We start from the raw sequence: 16,345 nt of genomic DNA, 5'->3' as shown, positions 1-16,345 counted from the left end.
GATTCTAGGTGTATATAAAAAAGCTAGACAGAATAATTGAATCGGTCATTTCAATAACGACATAAGTCACCGATTTTTCAATATTGACTTTTTGTCAAATTTGATAATAATACACGTGGTTACGTATTCTGTGTAAAAACTACATATGTAAGACTAATATTTAATACACAATTTACTACGATAAGATATATAATCACATGCAATAACTACTCAATTCATTGACTTGTGTAGTTTTTGCTGCCATTCAAAAAAGTTAAGTTGTTGTTTATTTTAGAAAAAATATGTATTTCATCTTGTGTAATATTATTATAATAGTAATAAAACTACTAACACTTCGATGTTTATCTATTTCATTTTATTAATTTGACTTAGATTGTATATTATGAATATTCCCTGCAAAAACAACACAAGTCAAATATGTTTTATCTCAATTTGATGCATTTTGATGAAAGTTGGACTATTTAAAACTATGGATTATGAATATCAGAAACCATAAAAATAAATTAGTAAATAGGTGTTCATGCAAAAAAAGTTGTATTTTTGGAGTAGTAAAGTTTTTTTTAGTTCCTGTAAAGTTTAAATTTAATGACTTATGTTGTTATTGAAATGACCGATTCAATTGTAGAACAGGTACATGTCGTACATAGCTCTGCACCTTGGCTCGGAATAGTGGTGTATTCTTACCCACATTTGAAATTTATAAATTTTTTGATGGTACCTATAGGTACGCAAATAGCTTTAAGTGGAGTTCGGTTAACGTGGAACTTATTTATTGAGATTTTTTCAATAAATATCAATAGTCGAATATATATAGGTAGTTTGTTTTCTTTACGCTACTCTATAAACTACCGAGAAAGTTGAAAAAATAATTTTTTTAAATACCGCCTAGAACAGGGTAAAAAAATTGATTTAAATGTATTTAATATTTATTGATAGATTTGATGATAAAAACAACATTGCTAAATATTAAGGTGACCTAGAAAAAGTTTCGCGCGCGATGTTGGGCACGTGTGCCATAGATTTTCCATCCCTGATGAAGATTCTAGGTACCAATAGTAGTTAAAACTTTAGACTTCCGAAAGTGTACACTGTACACAGAAAATAAATAAATAAACTGCAGTAAAACAAGCTCATTTTTCTCAGAATCTAAAAGGAGAATTTATTATATCCAAAAATAAATTAATAACCGCACGATAATTATTATAGTCATGAATTTTTGATCTTTAACGACATCATAGATATTAAAAAATGCTTATTGTAATATTGGCATATCACATTAGGCGTAGGTACTGCGCGTAAATGTATACAATATATCTATACATAAACACTTAATTCCATTTCAGACCGTATGGATATTGGATATCCACCAACAGTGTTAACATCACAAATTACGTCACTGGCTCACGGCTAAAGTCTTATTCAAAGTGGGTGGGTGAAAATTATCATAACTAATTAATCGCCGCTGGGTTGCAATAAATGAATAATTATTGTTACTTTTTCTTGGACCCCTATTTCGGCTAGTTCATGGATCGTATATTTAAAATGTCTGCAGATGAAAATGATCTATAATATAGGTAAATCATTTTTTGTACCTAACATTAAAATTCTAATAAGTTGTTAGTTTTTATTTGGTGAATTTATCTTGAATTTTCAACTAAATTAAAAAACATTTTTCCTATTTTTTTTTTTTATTAATTTAAATGGTTTAAGTCGTTTAAGAATTAATTTCTAATTTCTATACTAGGCAATGATGATAATACTTAACATTTGATTTATAATTTGTTTCACTAGCCAGAAGTGTGTTCTGTATCAATAACAATGATAATAAAATTAGAGACCGAACACAAAAATATAATTACAAAAAAGCTCAGCTAGTCAACCGGTAATAGATGATAATCAGCATAATCACAATTTTACCAACGGCGGTCTCAAAGGGGACGATGATTCATATTATATTCTACACACCAAAACTCTTTGTACAGTATAAATAACACAAGGGAAGAAAATCATTGAGCCCTTTGCGCTCAAAAGAGTAAATTTAAGTAAGTACCTACAGCCGGACTGAAAGTAATATTATACGTAATTGAAAGAACTTCAAATTATAGGAGCTACTATACCTATTATATAATTGGTACCAAAGTTCGTGATTTTTTCCCATAGTAATTTGCGAGTACGTATCATGTACAATTTCCTATGAGTATTATAAAAAAAAAAAACTTGAATTCAATATTAACAATAATAATATTTTGGTTAGCGACGTACAGGGTTACAACTGCCTACTGGCACGTACTCTAGGTGAGAACGTTTAGGAGGTTTCAAACAAATTATGTGCGAGCTCAAAACTCGTTACGATGGGGTTTAAGTTGGCGATTTGTCGGAGGGTAAGAAAACAGAATAAAAAAAGTGTATCGGGCGCAAAATAAGCAAACTTGCATTAATAATATATCCAGAACTAATAGGTAGGTTGTACCTAATAATAATAATAATTTACCTTATACTTAATACGGGGAAAACTTAAAAGTCAACACCCCAACTTCGAAGTACTATTTAATACAATGGCTTTGGGAATGTTTCATTACTCTTTATAAGTTTTATTATTTTATTATTTTATTATATTTTACTACGATGAGAACTGATATTATCTGTAATATTTTGTCAGTCGTCAAAACTCAAATTATATACTCAGACACATAATGTTATTATATTTCCTTTATTAGGTTGTAGGTACTTTGTATAAAATAGGTAAATTACCATGTTTGGTTACGTTACAAGTAATCAATATAAGAAGCAAATTCAGAAATAATAATGGAATTAGTTACTTATATAATTTACTAATATTAACGTGCTCAGTGTTTGTGGCTTGTGCACCTTAGGGATATAATCTAAAATTGATTTTCCTGCACTCTCAGGATAAGCATAAGTAGCTCCTTTTTAATTTAGCATTAATTATTGAGTTTGGATCAAGTATAGCAGTATGGATAATATGTACATTTAAATCCGCGTTTTCAATATATTTTCATAAATTATTCAATCCTTATTAATAACGATTATATTACATAAAAGTTTGTGAAGTTCAAGACTCAAAATTATAAAAACTATTAGCATTTGATTATTTGTAAATAATATACATGATATGATATAAGGTAATTTTTAATTCGTACTACAATAATATATTGTATTATTTATCATTTGTCAATGGACTATTATAATGAAGTGTACAATGCATGATCTACTTATTTAGCGAATACTCAGCGCCATCTATCTGACAATAGATGTTAGAACGAATTATTTTAAAAGTTCAGAAATCTTGCAACATCTGATATTCAGTATCTTACAAGTTATAAGTAATAATAATTTATTTATTAATTAGTTATAAAACTATGAACCAAATACCTACCAATGTTTATCATATAATATAAATATATAAAATAATATTTTATTCATTTAAATCATTTTTTTTTTAAATATTTTATACTTATTTTATATTTAGATACATTTTGTATCTATCATACCTACCTAAAATAAAAATATAAATGTATTTACTGTAATACCGGACATTGTTTCATTGTAAATGTAGAATAATATTATGCTTTATTTATGATCAACAGTTTTTGTTCGAAAATGATTTGTTAAAATATTATTTTTGAATGTTTTTATTAACTAAAAATCAAATTATTGGTAAATTAGAAAGAGAACGTGTTACAACCGCATTAGTTGTCACCGTTTTACAAACGTACAGAAACTTGGAAGAACCAGTTAAGTTTAATATAATAGTGAATTTGCCCATGATCAAACTTAAAGGTAAGAAAATTATTTTTGTTTCAATTTTTGTTTACATTTTTAAACGAGTTATGAAATTATAGCGAGTTTATAGTATTTACGAGTAGTGAGTACTTGTGTAAAATATTGCAATTTAAAAATTATGATATCATACAGACATATATAATATTCTCACCTTTAAATTTGGTAATAGGTCAACGTATTCTCTTAAACCTAACAACACAAAATTGGTTCTGCTGAACGGAAATTTGCTGTGTTGACGTGTTGTATGTTTGTTAAGACGGAGACAGTAACACGTCATGCGCGTATGATGTCATCTTAGATAATACTATATACATAATTGATAAAAATAAATAGTTATTCAAACGTTTATAATTTATATGTCAGTGTTATCAGTAGATATTCACTATTCAGAGATGATAGTCTGAATTCCACACGTTCAGCCATAATTTTATACTTTCCTGCACAGGCCCATCTATTACAGGGTGTCCACTGCAATTCCACTCACAATACCCAAAAGCTCTATAAGTAGAAAATAATACATCTCCTGCCCTGTTATCACTTCTGACTTTCCCAGTTACCACCCCCCTCCCACCAGTACCAGCGAGAGCATTACCTAGGTATAATATTATAATTTGTTGCGTAAATGATTCTATTCGTCGAATGAGCATGCTGACCACTATTGCACAATCATTATAAGCTATAAAGTATGTACCTTATATCTAAAATAAACATAACAATATTGAAATATATACAATAATGATTATAAGATCACGATAAAGGAATTATTTGTTTAATCATAATATTATGTCACATGTACCGTGTATCTACATACTTTTAAAATGTTTAACATTTTTATTATGGGTTTATTGTTTATAGTACAGCAGTTATACTGTTATAGTATAGGTATATACAACAAACAAAAGCTTAAAAAATAATAAAAACAAAACTCAATTACATTTTAACTTGTTTTTTACACTAACTATAGGGAGCTAATAAAGTAAAAAATACCATAGATATTTCAACAACTAGATAGCCGTCTTTAAACTACAGTCGTGACCCATGTTGAAGTCGACCGCCATTTATAAAGCAGGCAATGTTTACATTTATTTTACATATATACCTACTGTGATAATATTATTTTGTAAACATTGCCTGCTTTGTAAATGGCGGCCGACTTGGATGATAAGAAGGATACGGCTATTTAGTCGTTGTATATATCTATTAAAAATACTGACATAATATTGGACCTCGGTTCTTCTTAAAAATTATACAATTTACAATGACAAATTTACCTATCAAAGCTTTTGAATGGAAAAGTAATTTTGTTTCTTAAAAAGTAATATTCTTATAATTTATACAAGTTATGTCTATTATAGTATATTATAAACATCTACACCATTTTTGTATCCACAATTTGCCAATTATTCTAGTTGACACGTGGTTAGCAAAATGATTTGTGTGTTCACTGGACTTAACTGTGTGTCGAGAAAATCTCCTTAAAAAATTGATTTCATCATAGTTCACACACGTATGCAATATTATTGTACCTGTAATATTATATACCTACTTAAGAGACATTTTTTTTGTTGAGAACTGCGACAGCACGTCATGTTGCTCTACTGCAGTCCACGGGGCCATGTCACGGGGAGAAGGGTAATTATATAAATCATTTCCTCATAGTATACATTAATAATTATGAAGGGCTATGATATATAAAGTCTACATTCTATCGCACGACTCTGCACGTCGTATCGAACATTTATAGCATTTTTTGAAACTTTTCGGATTGATATACCTATGTAATATGTCTGAAATCGTGACCCGATGCTGTCGGATCGTTATACATAAGTGACATAACATTACATAATACATATATACACACAGGACGGCGTCACCATTAGAAAATTAGTATTCATGGTATAGATAGGTACCTACCGGCATTATCGTTATTAAAGCGATACGAACGGCATGACATTATTATATTTAATATTTATTGTTATTATTATTAGTATACCTAGGTAGGTACACCAATGCGATGGATGACAACGGCAGGGACACGGTCAGAAGCGACTGCAGGAGTATTATAACAGGTGCTACAGGAGTCGTGTCGTCAATACCCAAGTATCTTGTGCACATGACATTGGTGGAACTTGTGTGCATAGGTACACTTCCGATATTATTCCGTTTGTGATCGCGATCACCGCCGAATCGGGTTACTAGGTCGGGCGGCGGCCATCTAATACACGGCGGCCCTCGTATAGTAAAAATAATAATATATTGTAATTTATATTTTACGTCTTCTGGTGCTGCTCGTTTTAGCGGCGCGGCGTCTCGGCGTGGTAAATCGTTTCGACCTAGTTCGGCATCGACCCCGACGACGCGACACGATACCGTCCGTTTTCCGGCACATCTACCTGGGTAGATGTAATATTTTATACAACATAATATACTTAGGCGCGTAAAGCGTATATTATAGGTAGTTAAAATATTATAATATTATTATGTTCAAACGAAATTGCGTCGTTCGAAATAGGCGGCACTTACTGTCTTGCTATAAAAACTGTCATGATCGAAACAACGCCTAGGTTTTTATTTGTTTTATTTTTTTTTTTTACCGGTGAAACGGTTGTATAATTTTTCCTTCATAATATTGTTGTCCGCGGTCTGCATTATAAACATATTATTATTATAATTTTCAAGTTAAACCGACAAAATGTGCGAACAGGAAAAATGTATGAATTTTTCAAAAGTTGTTTTCTTCGAGGTGAACCCGATTTTTTTTATGAAATTCTAGTCGAAATTAAACGACAAGAATCGATTTACCAATTTTGTTTTAATTGCAATAGTTATGAACGCGTGTGAAAACATCGATTTTTTTAAAGCTTGTCAGTTTCCAAGCGGTGAATACTGAGTTTAATTTATAATTTACGACAGATAACGCAAGGTTATCAGTAATTAGTAATTACCTATTGTTAGTTGTTGTTGGTACTGTGTGATGATAAAATATGTTATTGTAAATTCGTATATTATACAGGTAACGTACAACAGTAAAATTATTATCACATTTTATGTCTGAAATCAAAAAAAAAGTTTATAATTTAACTTAAAACTATTTACTGTTTCGAGGCTATACTCAAGGTAACTTTCTAATTTTGTGAAACTTATTTTAAAACTTTTAATTTTAAAACAAACAATAGGACAATTATTAAAAAAAAAAATCGTAGAATTTATGCCCATATGTTAATTGGTTGCACTTCAATAAATTTCTTTTAGCATCGAAAAACAGAGAAATGGTGCAGTCTATTTCCCATAGTTTTATCAGTCTCCGACACAGATATAACCAAATTTCGGAGAAACCAATACAATTTTCATATATTTTTTTTTTCAATATTTGTAATTATAAATAATTGCTTTTTAAACAAAATATATAACGCATTATAGAGAATTGTTATGAAGTATGTCAATGGATAGTTACATATAGGTACATTTGTATTAAAAAAAAAAACGTCCTTTAAGGTTATTATAGTTATATACTTATAAAGAACCTTCAAGTAATCTGACCTACAGTTTAAATATATCAAACTTGTTAAAATTATAAAAAATATTAATTAGGAAATTGGTTGATCAAATACAGATTTCAAATTAAAACTCGCTAATAACTATAAATACGCAATAACAACCGTCAATGATATTGTATTAACTTGTGGTTTTTTCTGATTTTTTGAATATCAACAGTTTATGATTTCCAAAGTGTTATGAAACTTTGGTAACAGTAAATAATATTAGCCTTATGCAGATGGTAGGCATTAAATGTGTAAAAAAACGTTGAAAAAAACCGTTGCCAAGTCAGAGATCGGCATGTAAACTTTCTTGATTTTTAATTTTTACAAATATATTAACTGATATCACGTCCAAGCAGTATAACAATTTGAATCCAGAAAAATGTCAGAGTGAACAGCCTCAGAAAAAATCATTTTCATTTTCAATTAGTGAGATAGATTTCCGAAACCGGAGAGCGGATTTTGTTGTTTGGGGTCTTGCTAGATTCACATTGGCTAGGAGAAGTACAGTGAAAATTGTATTACCTTTAATAGTTAACTACGGAACATTAAAAAAAATTAAAACACATTTTATTGGAAGTTTTTTGATGTTTTTCAGCTTTTGCAGCTTTGTAGTGAATTAAGTTCTGAAAATCTTCGCTGCACTTCTCCTAGCCAATGTGAATCTAACAAGATCCCAAACAACAAAATCCGTTCTCCAGTTTCGGAAATCTACCTCGCTAAATGAAAATCTAGCGAAAAATAACTCTTTTTAATTGTGAAAAATTAAATATTATTTTTGATTTCACATTTAGTATCAACATGACGATCCCTTTTTAATGAGTTATCAACTAACTTTCTAGCTATCATAGTTTAGGAGAAAAGTTAAAAAATAGAAATTTTAGGACGCCAACGTTTTTATGGATTCGAATCGTTATACCGGTTAGGTGTAATATCAAATATCTCTCATTAATATTTTATATTACAGCTAGCTAAATTACCCACTTACTCATCATCACTGGACACTGAGTTACATTTTTATTATTTTCCTATTTAACACAAATTCTTGAAGTTTTCAAAATTCAGACTTTTTCATTTCAATTACCATACTTACTTGATTAAAAATCAAGAGAGTAAAATAAGAAATGAATATGTACATAAAATATGACTTATTAATGTATTTGTTCTCTTAACAGTATCACAGATAAGGTTTTCATAATATTACTAAAACTGCCGTATCTAAAGTAAATACAATTTTATTGTTTATGATATTGTGTTAGTTGTAGTGCGTAGGTGCATCCTAAAAAATGTTCTCGGTGAACGATGGACATGTATTATCTATATGATCTATCTTAACATTTACAAAACACGAATTTGACTGTTTACCCCACACACATTGATCACGATGTGTATCAAGTAGTAACAGGATGACCACTGTTTCAGCGATTCAATAATCGTATTATAAATACCTATTTAAAAAAAAATTGAAACGACATTTTATTTGCTTGTTTGAAGAAACCATAGTTTGCAATAATAAAAAAAGAAAAATTACTATTTTTCTAAAAACAATTAATAATAATGTTCTGATGTATAATTTATAGTATAGCACAAATGGTAAATGATAATTATACGAGTATAGGTACCTACCATTCTTAAACTATCGATGTCTTATTGCCTTCGTTCAGATAGGAATTCGAATATTACCTAAAAAGTAACCTTATTGTTTAATTTTCGTTACCCATTCAGTTATTATGAAAATGTGTTGAACACTACTGCACAGTAACTAAAAAATAAAATATTAATTTTCAAATAGAAAATCAATACATTTTAACGAAAATAGTCATAATAATATACTGTAAGTCTGTAAACAAACAAAATCAATACGCAATAATTTATAGTATTGGTAAGTTTTTTAGACTTTTAATCATAAAGTATACAATGAAGAATGATATAGTATTATAGTGTATATAGTTATTTTCATACTAAAGTTATTAAGACACAATATTTCAAAGCTTACAATTATGTAAAATAATATTATATTTTGTTGAACAAAAAAAAGTCGTTTATCTTATATTATTTATTATATATATTGCGTACAATGCGTACCTACCTACATAAGACAATCGTGAAGTCACTATAATTAACTAAGTAGTTTATTTAGATAAAATACAACTTGATCATTTCAGTGTACATCCAGTCCTTACATACCATGTTATAATATTATATTTCTTGTGCATTATAGACTATAGGTAAGTGGTAACTGGTAATGACTTTGATCATGTGTTTTAATGAATAATAATTATTCCACCAATATTTACACGGTATAAGATAACAATAAGAATATATTTTTAATTGTTTTAATTTTAATACTTACATTTTGGGTTTGCCTTTATAACTATGTACAAAAGCTATACAATAATTTAATTAAATATTTCATATGGGATTTATAATATTATTATAGTAAATACATATATTATAACATATTAAAATGTAGTATTACTAATTTAAAATTGTAAAATAATAAGGTACATTGTTTAAATGTAAAAATACTTAAAATAGAAAAGGTTAGCGAGATAATTCGTATTTTTGAATTATAAATGAGAAGGGGGCTCGTGTATATTTGATAAAACACTGATAGCAGATAACATAATAATTTGAATCTTTTTTTGGACTCAGCATTTTGATAGATTATGAAATCGAAGCCAACACGAGTGGAAAGAATTCAAAATTTTAATGTTTCATAGCATTATTTTTAATGTGTATAATAATATGTAATGTCATTAACTCATAACGATGTAAATAGTAAATATTGAGTGACTAAGGTGTTTGGAAATGCAACATAATGTACACGATCGACTAAATCTCATTTGTTAACCTTAGTTATGTACAGACAAAATCTAAAATTTTTTCGTCAACAACCACATATTACATACGACCAGGAACCGCCCAAAACGTTTGCAAATATAATGGTATTTTTATAAATATATATTTTTACAATACAACATAGGAAGTAATATAAAGTATAATATTAATAGTCTTTAGTTAATCTTAATGGTAACAAAAATAATATTTACCGTGATAATATTTTAGGTAGGTACCTTAAGTATTGGCGGAAATTCTATATGCTAAAAAATTATAACGTATAATAATAATTTATTAACACCGAATAGTATTTAAATTCGATTTTACGTAAACCGAAGATATTCTATAATAAAACGCAGAAAACAGCGTATAGGTATAACTTACATCATTTATCAAAGATGATAAAATAATAATCATAATGGTAAAAACAATAAAAAAAAACCTGCTAAATGTGTAGGTAATAGTATATACAATATACACTAGTTAAATAGAAGTATATGTATATTATATTATACATAAAGATAAAATATTGCATAGGTTTATTATTTTTACTCAAATGTTCTGTGGAAAAGTAAAATATTTTCTTAACAAACAATATTTCCACTATGTAACATCGATCGTCGGACAAATTTCGTACTGGACAATAGAGTGAAAAATATTATTATCCGTCGACCGTTATGTCCAGTAGTCAGTACAACGGCGGACTCAGCAGTTTGTAGAACGTCGACAATAATTTTATCAGTGGTTGCCACTGGACTCTGGTATCTTTGGCAAGGTGGTGGTCATCATTTTGCAAATATCGTTAATGCTGATCGTTCCTTTTTCTTCCAGATCCTTCCAGTATTGATAGTTGCTCCTCATGTAGTACAACATCTCCGGCATGTCTATGAACGCTGAAAAATACAATAATAGGTATATTCTAACAACTATTGAACTACATTTGAACCCACTTGTACTTGAAAATAGGGGGGATAAGGGTGCATAGGCCACCCAAAAAATGTTGGACAAATAACATTTGAGAAATCAATTAAATTATTAAAATAAAAATGTTTTTTTTTCTGAATCTTTTCACTGTGATTGTCAATATAATATAACATAATATAAAATTATGCATCTATTGACAGTCCAGTTACCAACTTAGATAAAGTACATCAGAAAGCCTTAGTTTAGCAATTTAATTTAGTGAAAATTTCGTTTAAATATTAATTTTAACGACCACTTGTTTTATTAATCATTATAAAAAAGTAAAATATATTTTCATGAACAAAAATTTGATATTTTAAATCCATTATATAATTCTTAAAAATTATTGAATATTGATGTTAATGCTATAAAATGTGATTGCGCCTATGTACTTACAGTCCCACGTCTCAAACATATCGTTTATGATGTAGTCCATGAAGCCGATTTGCGATTTTGGTATGGAACACGACACTCGGTCAAACATTGGCATCACCACTGGCAAATGATTGAGTTTCTCTTCGTCAGTCTGAAATCAAAAATTGACACACATCAGAAAGATTTTTAATTTTTATTAAGTGATGCATTAAAAATACGTATTTAAGATTACGTTTTTTTTTACCAACGAGCTTTGTATATTCTTTAAATTGTAACTTATATAAAAAAAATAGGGTTGTAAAGGGTGCCATTATTTTCTAATAATATTTTAATATTTATTTATATTAGTTACTATATATTAGTATAATAATAACACCAATTATTATATTATAATTATTATAATAATGGAGGTATCATAATATTATATTATTCATATCACTGATAAGTCAATACCAAGAGAGTATTGACTAGAGTATATTTTCTAGAGTACCTACTCTAGAACAGTATGTGAATAGGACTGTGGTATATTATATTTTAAATAGTTTAAAATTAATCTTAAAATTATATTATATATATATTTTTTATGCTTTTACAGAGAAAAAAATGTTCTGTTAACATTTATAAAAAAAATAACTATAAATAAATTAAACATACATACATAATAAATGTATAAGAGGCTATAATATAATATTTCTGTTCATATTTGAAAAAAATAGAACTGCATTTTTTATATGCATCAATCATACTTGTAGGGGTGCGAATTTATAAACACTTTCTAGGAAATTTATGGCTACACACTTAAAATTCGTGCTGCACATTTTGTATTTTCGTATTGCACGCAATGTTGCGATATTTTGTCGTAGGTACTACGCAGTGCGCACAAAATAGAGGTTGGGATTTATCGTGTTGGTAGGTACGTTCCAATTTACTTAGGTACAATATAGGTACCTACCAAGACATTAGGTACCTACATATTATTACATTTAAAATTTAAATACTTTGTTTTCACACAAAATATTTTCTTTAAATAAGGATATAATTTTAACATATAAAGAAGCGGTCTCATACTTGATTGAAGTATTCTTCGGCTATCCGTTTGGCCCATTCCACGCACATCTTTAGTGGTCTAGTCGGATTGGACACGTCGGCGCATTTGATTAACATTCTCTTCACCAGATTTATTTCCTCGGCACTGGTAGGCATTATAGCCTCGGGACTTACTTCGCTAGGAGTCTAACATGATTTCATCGTATTAGCGTTTAATTATTGAAAAGGCACATGGTTCAGTTGTAAAATATGACGTTTTTATTGGTTCTACTTACTAATCCATCGACGGGCGCTTCATCGAGTGTCGATGGTTTGTTACAGACGCTCACAAATTTGGCTAAATGTTCGAAATGTTTCGTCATCTCGGTGGCCAATATCATGTCGATAATGTTCTGCCTCACCACTTTATAAGTGTCCTTTTCCAGACCTAAATGCATTTTTATTTTTCTGAGTAAACTAAATTTGGACACTAGCCAAAATACGTACCTTTAAAAATGTTCAACCGCTCGTCCTTGGTAGTAAGCTTAAACGTTAAAGCGGCGTGGTGCGATTCCAAAACGCTTATGTCGTTGTACAGGATAGCCAAATCGTTTTGGGAATTACATAAGAACGCGCTAATGAAAAAATAATATATCATCACATTGCCAAATGGTTTAAGTTTGGTTTTGGTGTGGTCTAACCTCGATTTTCCGGGATGATCGATGTCGTGTGTGATTGCGGCGATCAGACAGCATGCCTCGTCCAATTGATCCAAAAGCCTCTTTATGCGATCTTTTTCCAAAAACATGGCGGTCGCTTGAAGAACATCGGCGGCGTGTGTAGAGTTGTGGTAAGTATTTTTAGCGTGATAATGACCCTCGATCACAGTTAACCAGGCATGCAATGTTCGTTCATCACAACCTAATGTTTTGTGTACTTCAAAGTGTGTCAGTAGATTCATTCCCAGATGTACCAAAGGCCTAAAAGTAAGAATAACTAATGTTTTTTTTTTTTTTTATTTAAATTGAAAATAAAGTATAAACAAATATTATTGATACCTAATATATTATGTTAATAGAAAAAAATAAATATAATACGACAAAAATGATGCACCTAGCAAAAGTATTAGGTATTAGGTTGCATGATATTTGTATCGCTAACATAAAATAAACTAAAAAGAAAAAGTTTTATTTATTATTTATTCATTAAGTGGGGGGTGGTGGAGAGGAGGGGTCTTTATTGTTATATTTTACAGCAATCAAGTTTTGAAAACTTAAAAAAATTTTGATTTGTAAACAGTGGATGACTAACGAATGAATTTTATGAAAATGTTGGACAAAATAGTTATCAATTATTATTAATTATCATGGTAATTAAAAACATTTAAGTATCCGTCACCTTTTCATAGTAAGTTCTTCGAGCTTAAACACATTGAAATCCCAATAGAGAGACATGTCTAAGAGTTCTTTGATTTGAGGAGTTACACTTGTCATAAAATTCATTTTAGCAATACCCAAACCGTAAGGCTGACTCTTAACAGTCGCTGAATCATTAGAGCTTCTTCGAGTGGATGTCACGTGCACAGGCCCTTGCTAAAATAAAATAAAACATCATTATATCATTATATCTAGTATTATATATTTACAATGAATGTTAACACAGTTATTATTTTGTCGAAAAACAGTACCGTAATAAGAGCTCCGATTAAATCTGACGTAACGGGATCATCGTATTTGATATTTTCAGTTTTTAAATGTGACGAGTATAGTTCAGTGACACGCAATATATCAACAACCTATAATGTTATTATATAATTTTAATTTTTTAATGTACGTCAATAATAAAGCGTCATCAATCTGAAACCCGTACCTTATCCAAAATTTGTACGACTTGGTCATTTGAGTTTTCTTGAGCGGTACATATCAATGATATTACTTTCGTGATTGGCGCTTCAAGTGGCAAGTTGTGTAGTTTTGCCAAACTTTGTCGTCGAGCTGACTGTGCGCCTATTATAGAAAAATCTAATAAATTAAGTTTAGAATCGATAAAAATTGTTTTCACAAATTTAGCGATCGTTTTTAGATTCTGAGCGGAGCGATGAATGTATTGATTTTAAATTATGTGCGTTTTTCTTTGTTTCTGATGACATGTATTTTTCTAGTAGAAAAAGTGTTTCGATTTTCAACTTTAAAGATGGTTTCTAATAGCAAGTTGGATCTAGTTGGTACATAGGGGGTTAAAAGTAAAAAATGTCAAGTATTTTACAAAATAATCGGGGAAGAGAACGTGAATTTTTCAACACAATTTATTTTATTTTGTTGGTGTAACTAAAGAATGAATTACTGTGGACAATTTAAATTGTCTAGAATTCACTAGAATTGTCTATACATGATAACATTTAAAAAAATATTTTGACTCTTTTTGAGCTATTTATTAGTATTTTACATTTTTCTTTAATACATGTCTACAAACAATTTTTTGCCCAGTCAAAAATCTTAAAAATGTAATACAAGGTCCCTAATAAGTTATAGATATATCAACTTTAAAATATCATCAAAAATACATAATCACAATATTGTTTATAAACGTTAAAATAGTTAGAATTTTGAAAATTTGAATATTTGACTTTATACATTTATATAATGTTTAATATATTTTATCCCTAAAATTTGAAAATGTTATACAAGGTTACTCATAAAGTGGTATAATACTGTAGGTAACAAAAGAATCTAAAAAATATATGTTCAACTTTGGACAAAATTTGATATTTTAACGAAGAACTATAGCGATTTTAATTACATCGTTGTAATTTAAAAATATTATTGGGCACTTGACAATTTTAATATATTATATTATTATTTTTTATACACAATATCCACATAATGACATTTTAATATACAAAGTTTTTTACAAAAATTAATTTAACCTACTGTATTGATAAAATAGTAAAATAAACAACTACAGTAGCAATATTAAACATACTTATATGCTGACAGACCGTCTTCGCTCAGAATCGTTTTTCGCATGTAATGATTTATTATTGAATTCTAGATTAACAAACCTATACAGTGACTTATTCAATGACAAGGTACACTCTACACCTAACGTATAGCAGAGCGATTACGTACTTCCCCCCTTTTTTGTAAATTTTTTGTATGAAGGTGGATGTATATTAATATATTATATTATTTTAGGTGGATGCATATTATTTGTAATAAAATACAAATAAATAAGTTGTTATTTTAAATACTCGTACACGCACACATTAATTTTATGTATAACAAACTATAAACGTAAAAGTTTATTATAAATATGCATAATTATTATTATTTGTATATTTTGTTTTAATACAATTATTAAAATCGTAAAATCATGATTGGCGGCGTTGTAAACAGGCAATCAAAATTACACCATTGACGTCAGCGTATTTTCCAGATAGGTATCTCATAGTTATAACAATTTCTTTTAAAATTCTAACATATTTTAATATTTCAATTATTATGATTTAACTTTTCGAAAGACGTGTTGATAAAATACCAAGAAAAAATTATATACATTAGATTTGGACATTTCAAAAACGGTTATGATAGTCTATTCTTGTACGAAATGGACTTTACAAAAAAATAAATTGAATGGAAAGATAATAAAACTTGGTTTTTATAAATGATGTGTAATCAGAAACAATACAAATTTTATAATAATAACACAGCTAACTCCATATTGACTACATATCGATGAAAAATCTAAAGAAAATATGATACTATATAAATACCTAAATATAAAATACCTATTTATAT

The 16,345-nt window shown here is 28.7% G+C and overlaps 1 protein-coding gene across 2 annotated transcripts in view; it reads right to left on the bottom strand.

Moving 5' to 3' along the window:
- Positions 1 to 10,706: 10,706 nt before the first annotated feature.
- LOC100162637 (high affinity cAMP-specific and IBMX-insensitive 3',5'-cyclic phosphodiesterase 8) overlaps positions 10,707 to 16,345 on the bottom strand; it is a 79,525-nt gene continuing 73,886 nt past the window's right edge. Inside the window, exons 12-20 of one of the 2 annotated variants that reach the window (XM_029491512.1) lie at positions 14,418 to 14,569; positions 14,236 to 14,343; positions 13,947 to 14,140; positions 13,250 to 13,528; positions 13,056 to 13,183; positions 12,845 to 12,996; positions 12,591 to 12,755; positions 11,544 to 11,673; positions 10,707 to 11,077 (exon numbers count right to left, since the gene is read on the bottom strand). In XM_029491512.1, coding sequence (XP_029347372.1) covers positions 10,923 to 11,077; positions 11,544 to 11,673; positions 12,591 to 12,755; positions 12,845 to 12,996; positions 13,056 to 13,183; positions 13,250 to 13,528; positions 13,947 to 14,140; positions 14,236 to 14,343; positions 14,418 to 14,569 — 1,463 coding nt within the window. In that variant the 3' untranslated portion in view covers positions 10,707 to 10,922. The remainder of the gene's footprint in view (positions 11,078 to 11,543; positions 11,674 to 12,590; positions 12,756 to 12,844; positions 12,997 to 13,055; positions 13,184 to 13,249; positions 13,529 to 13,946; positions 14,141 to 14,235; positions 14,344 to 14,417; positions 14,570 to 16,345) is intronic. The other variant, XM_029491513.1, reaches the window with a different exon arrangement.

This window comes from Acyrthosiphon pisum, chromosome A3 (assembly GCF_005508785.2).
Source record: "Acyrthosiphon pisum isolate AL4f chromosome A3, pea_aphid_22Mar2018_4r6ur, whole genome shotgun sequence".
In the NCBI taxonomy this organism is placed as follows: Eukaryota; Metazoa; Arthropoda; class Insecta; order Hemiptera; family Aphididae; genus Acyrthosiphon; species Acyrthosiphon pisum.
This window is presented reverse-complemented; position numbering and strand designations above follow the sequence as displayed.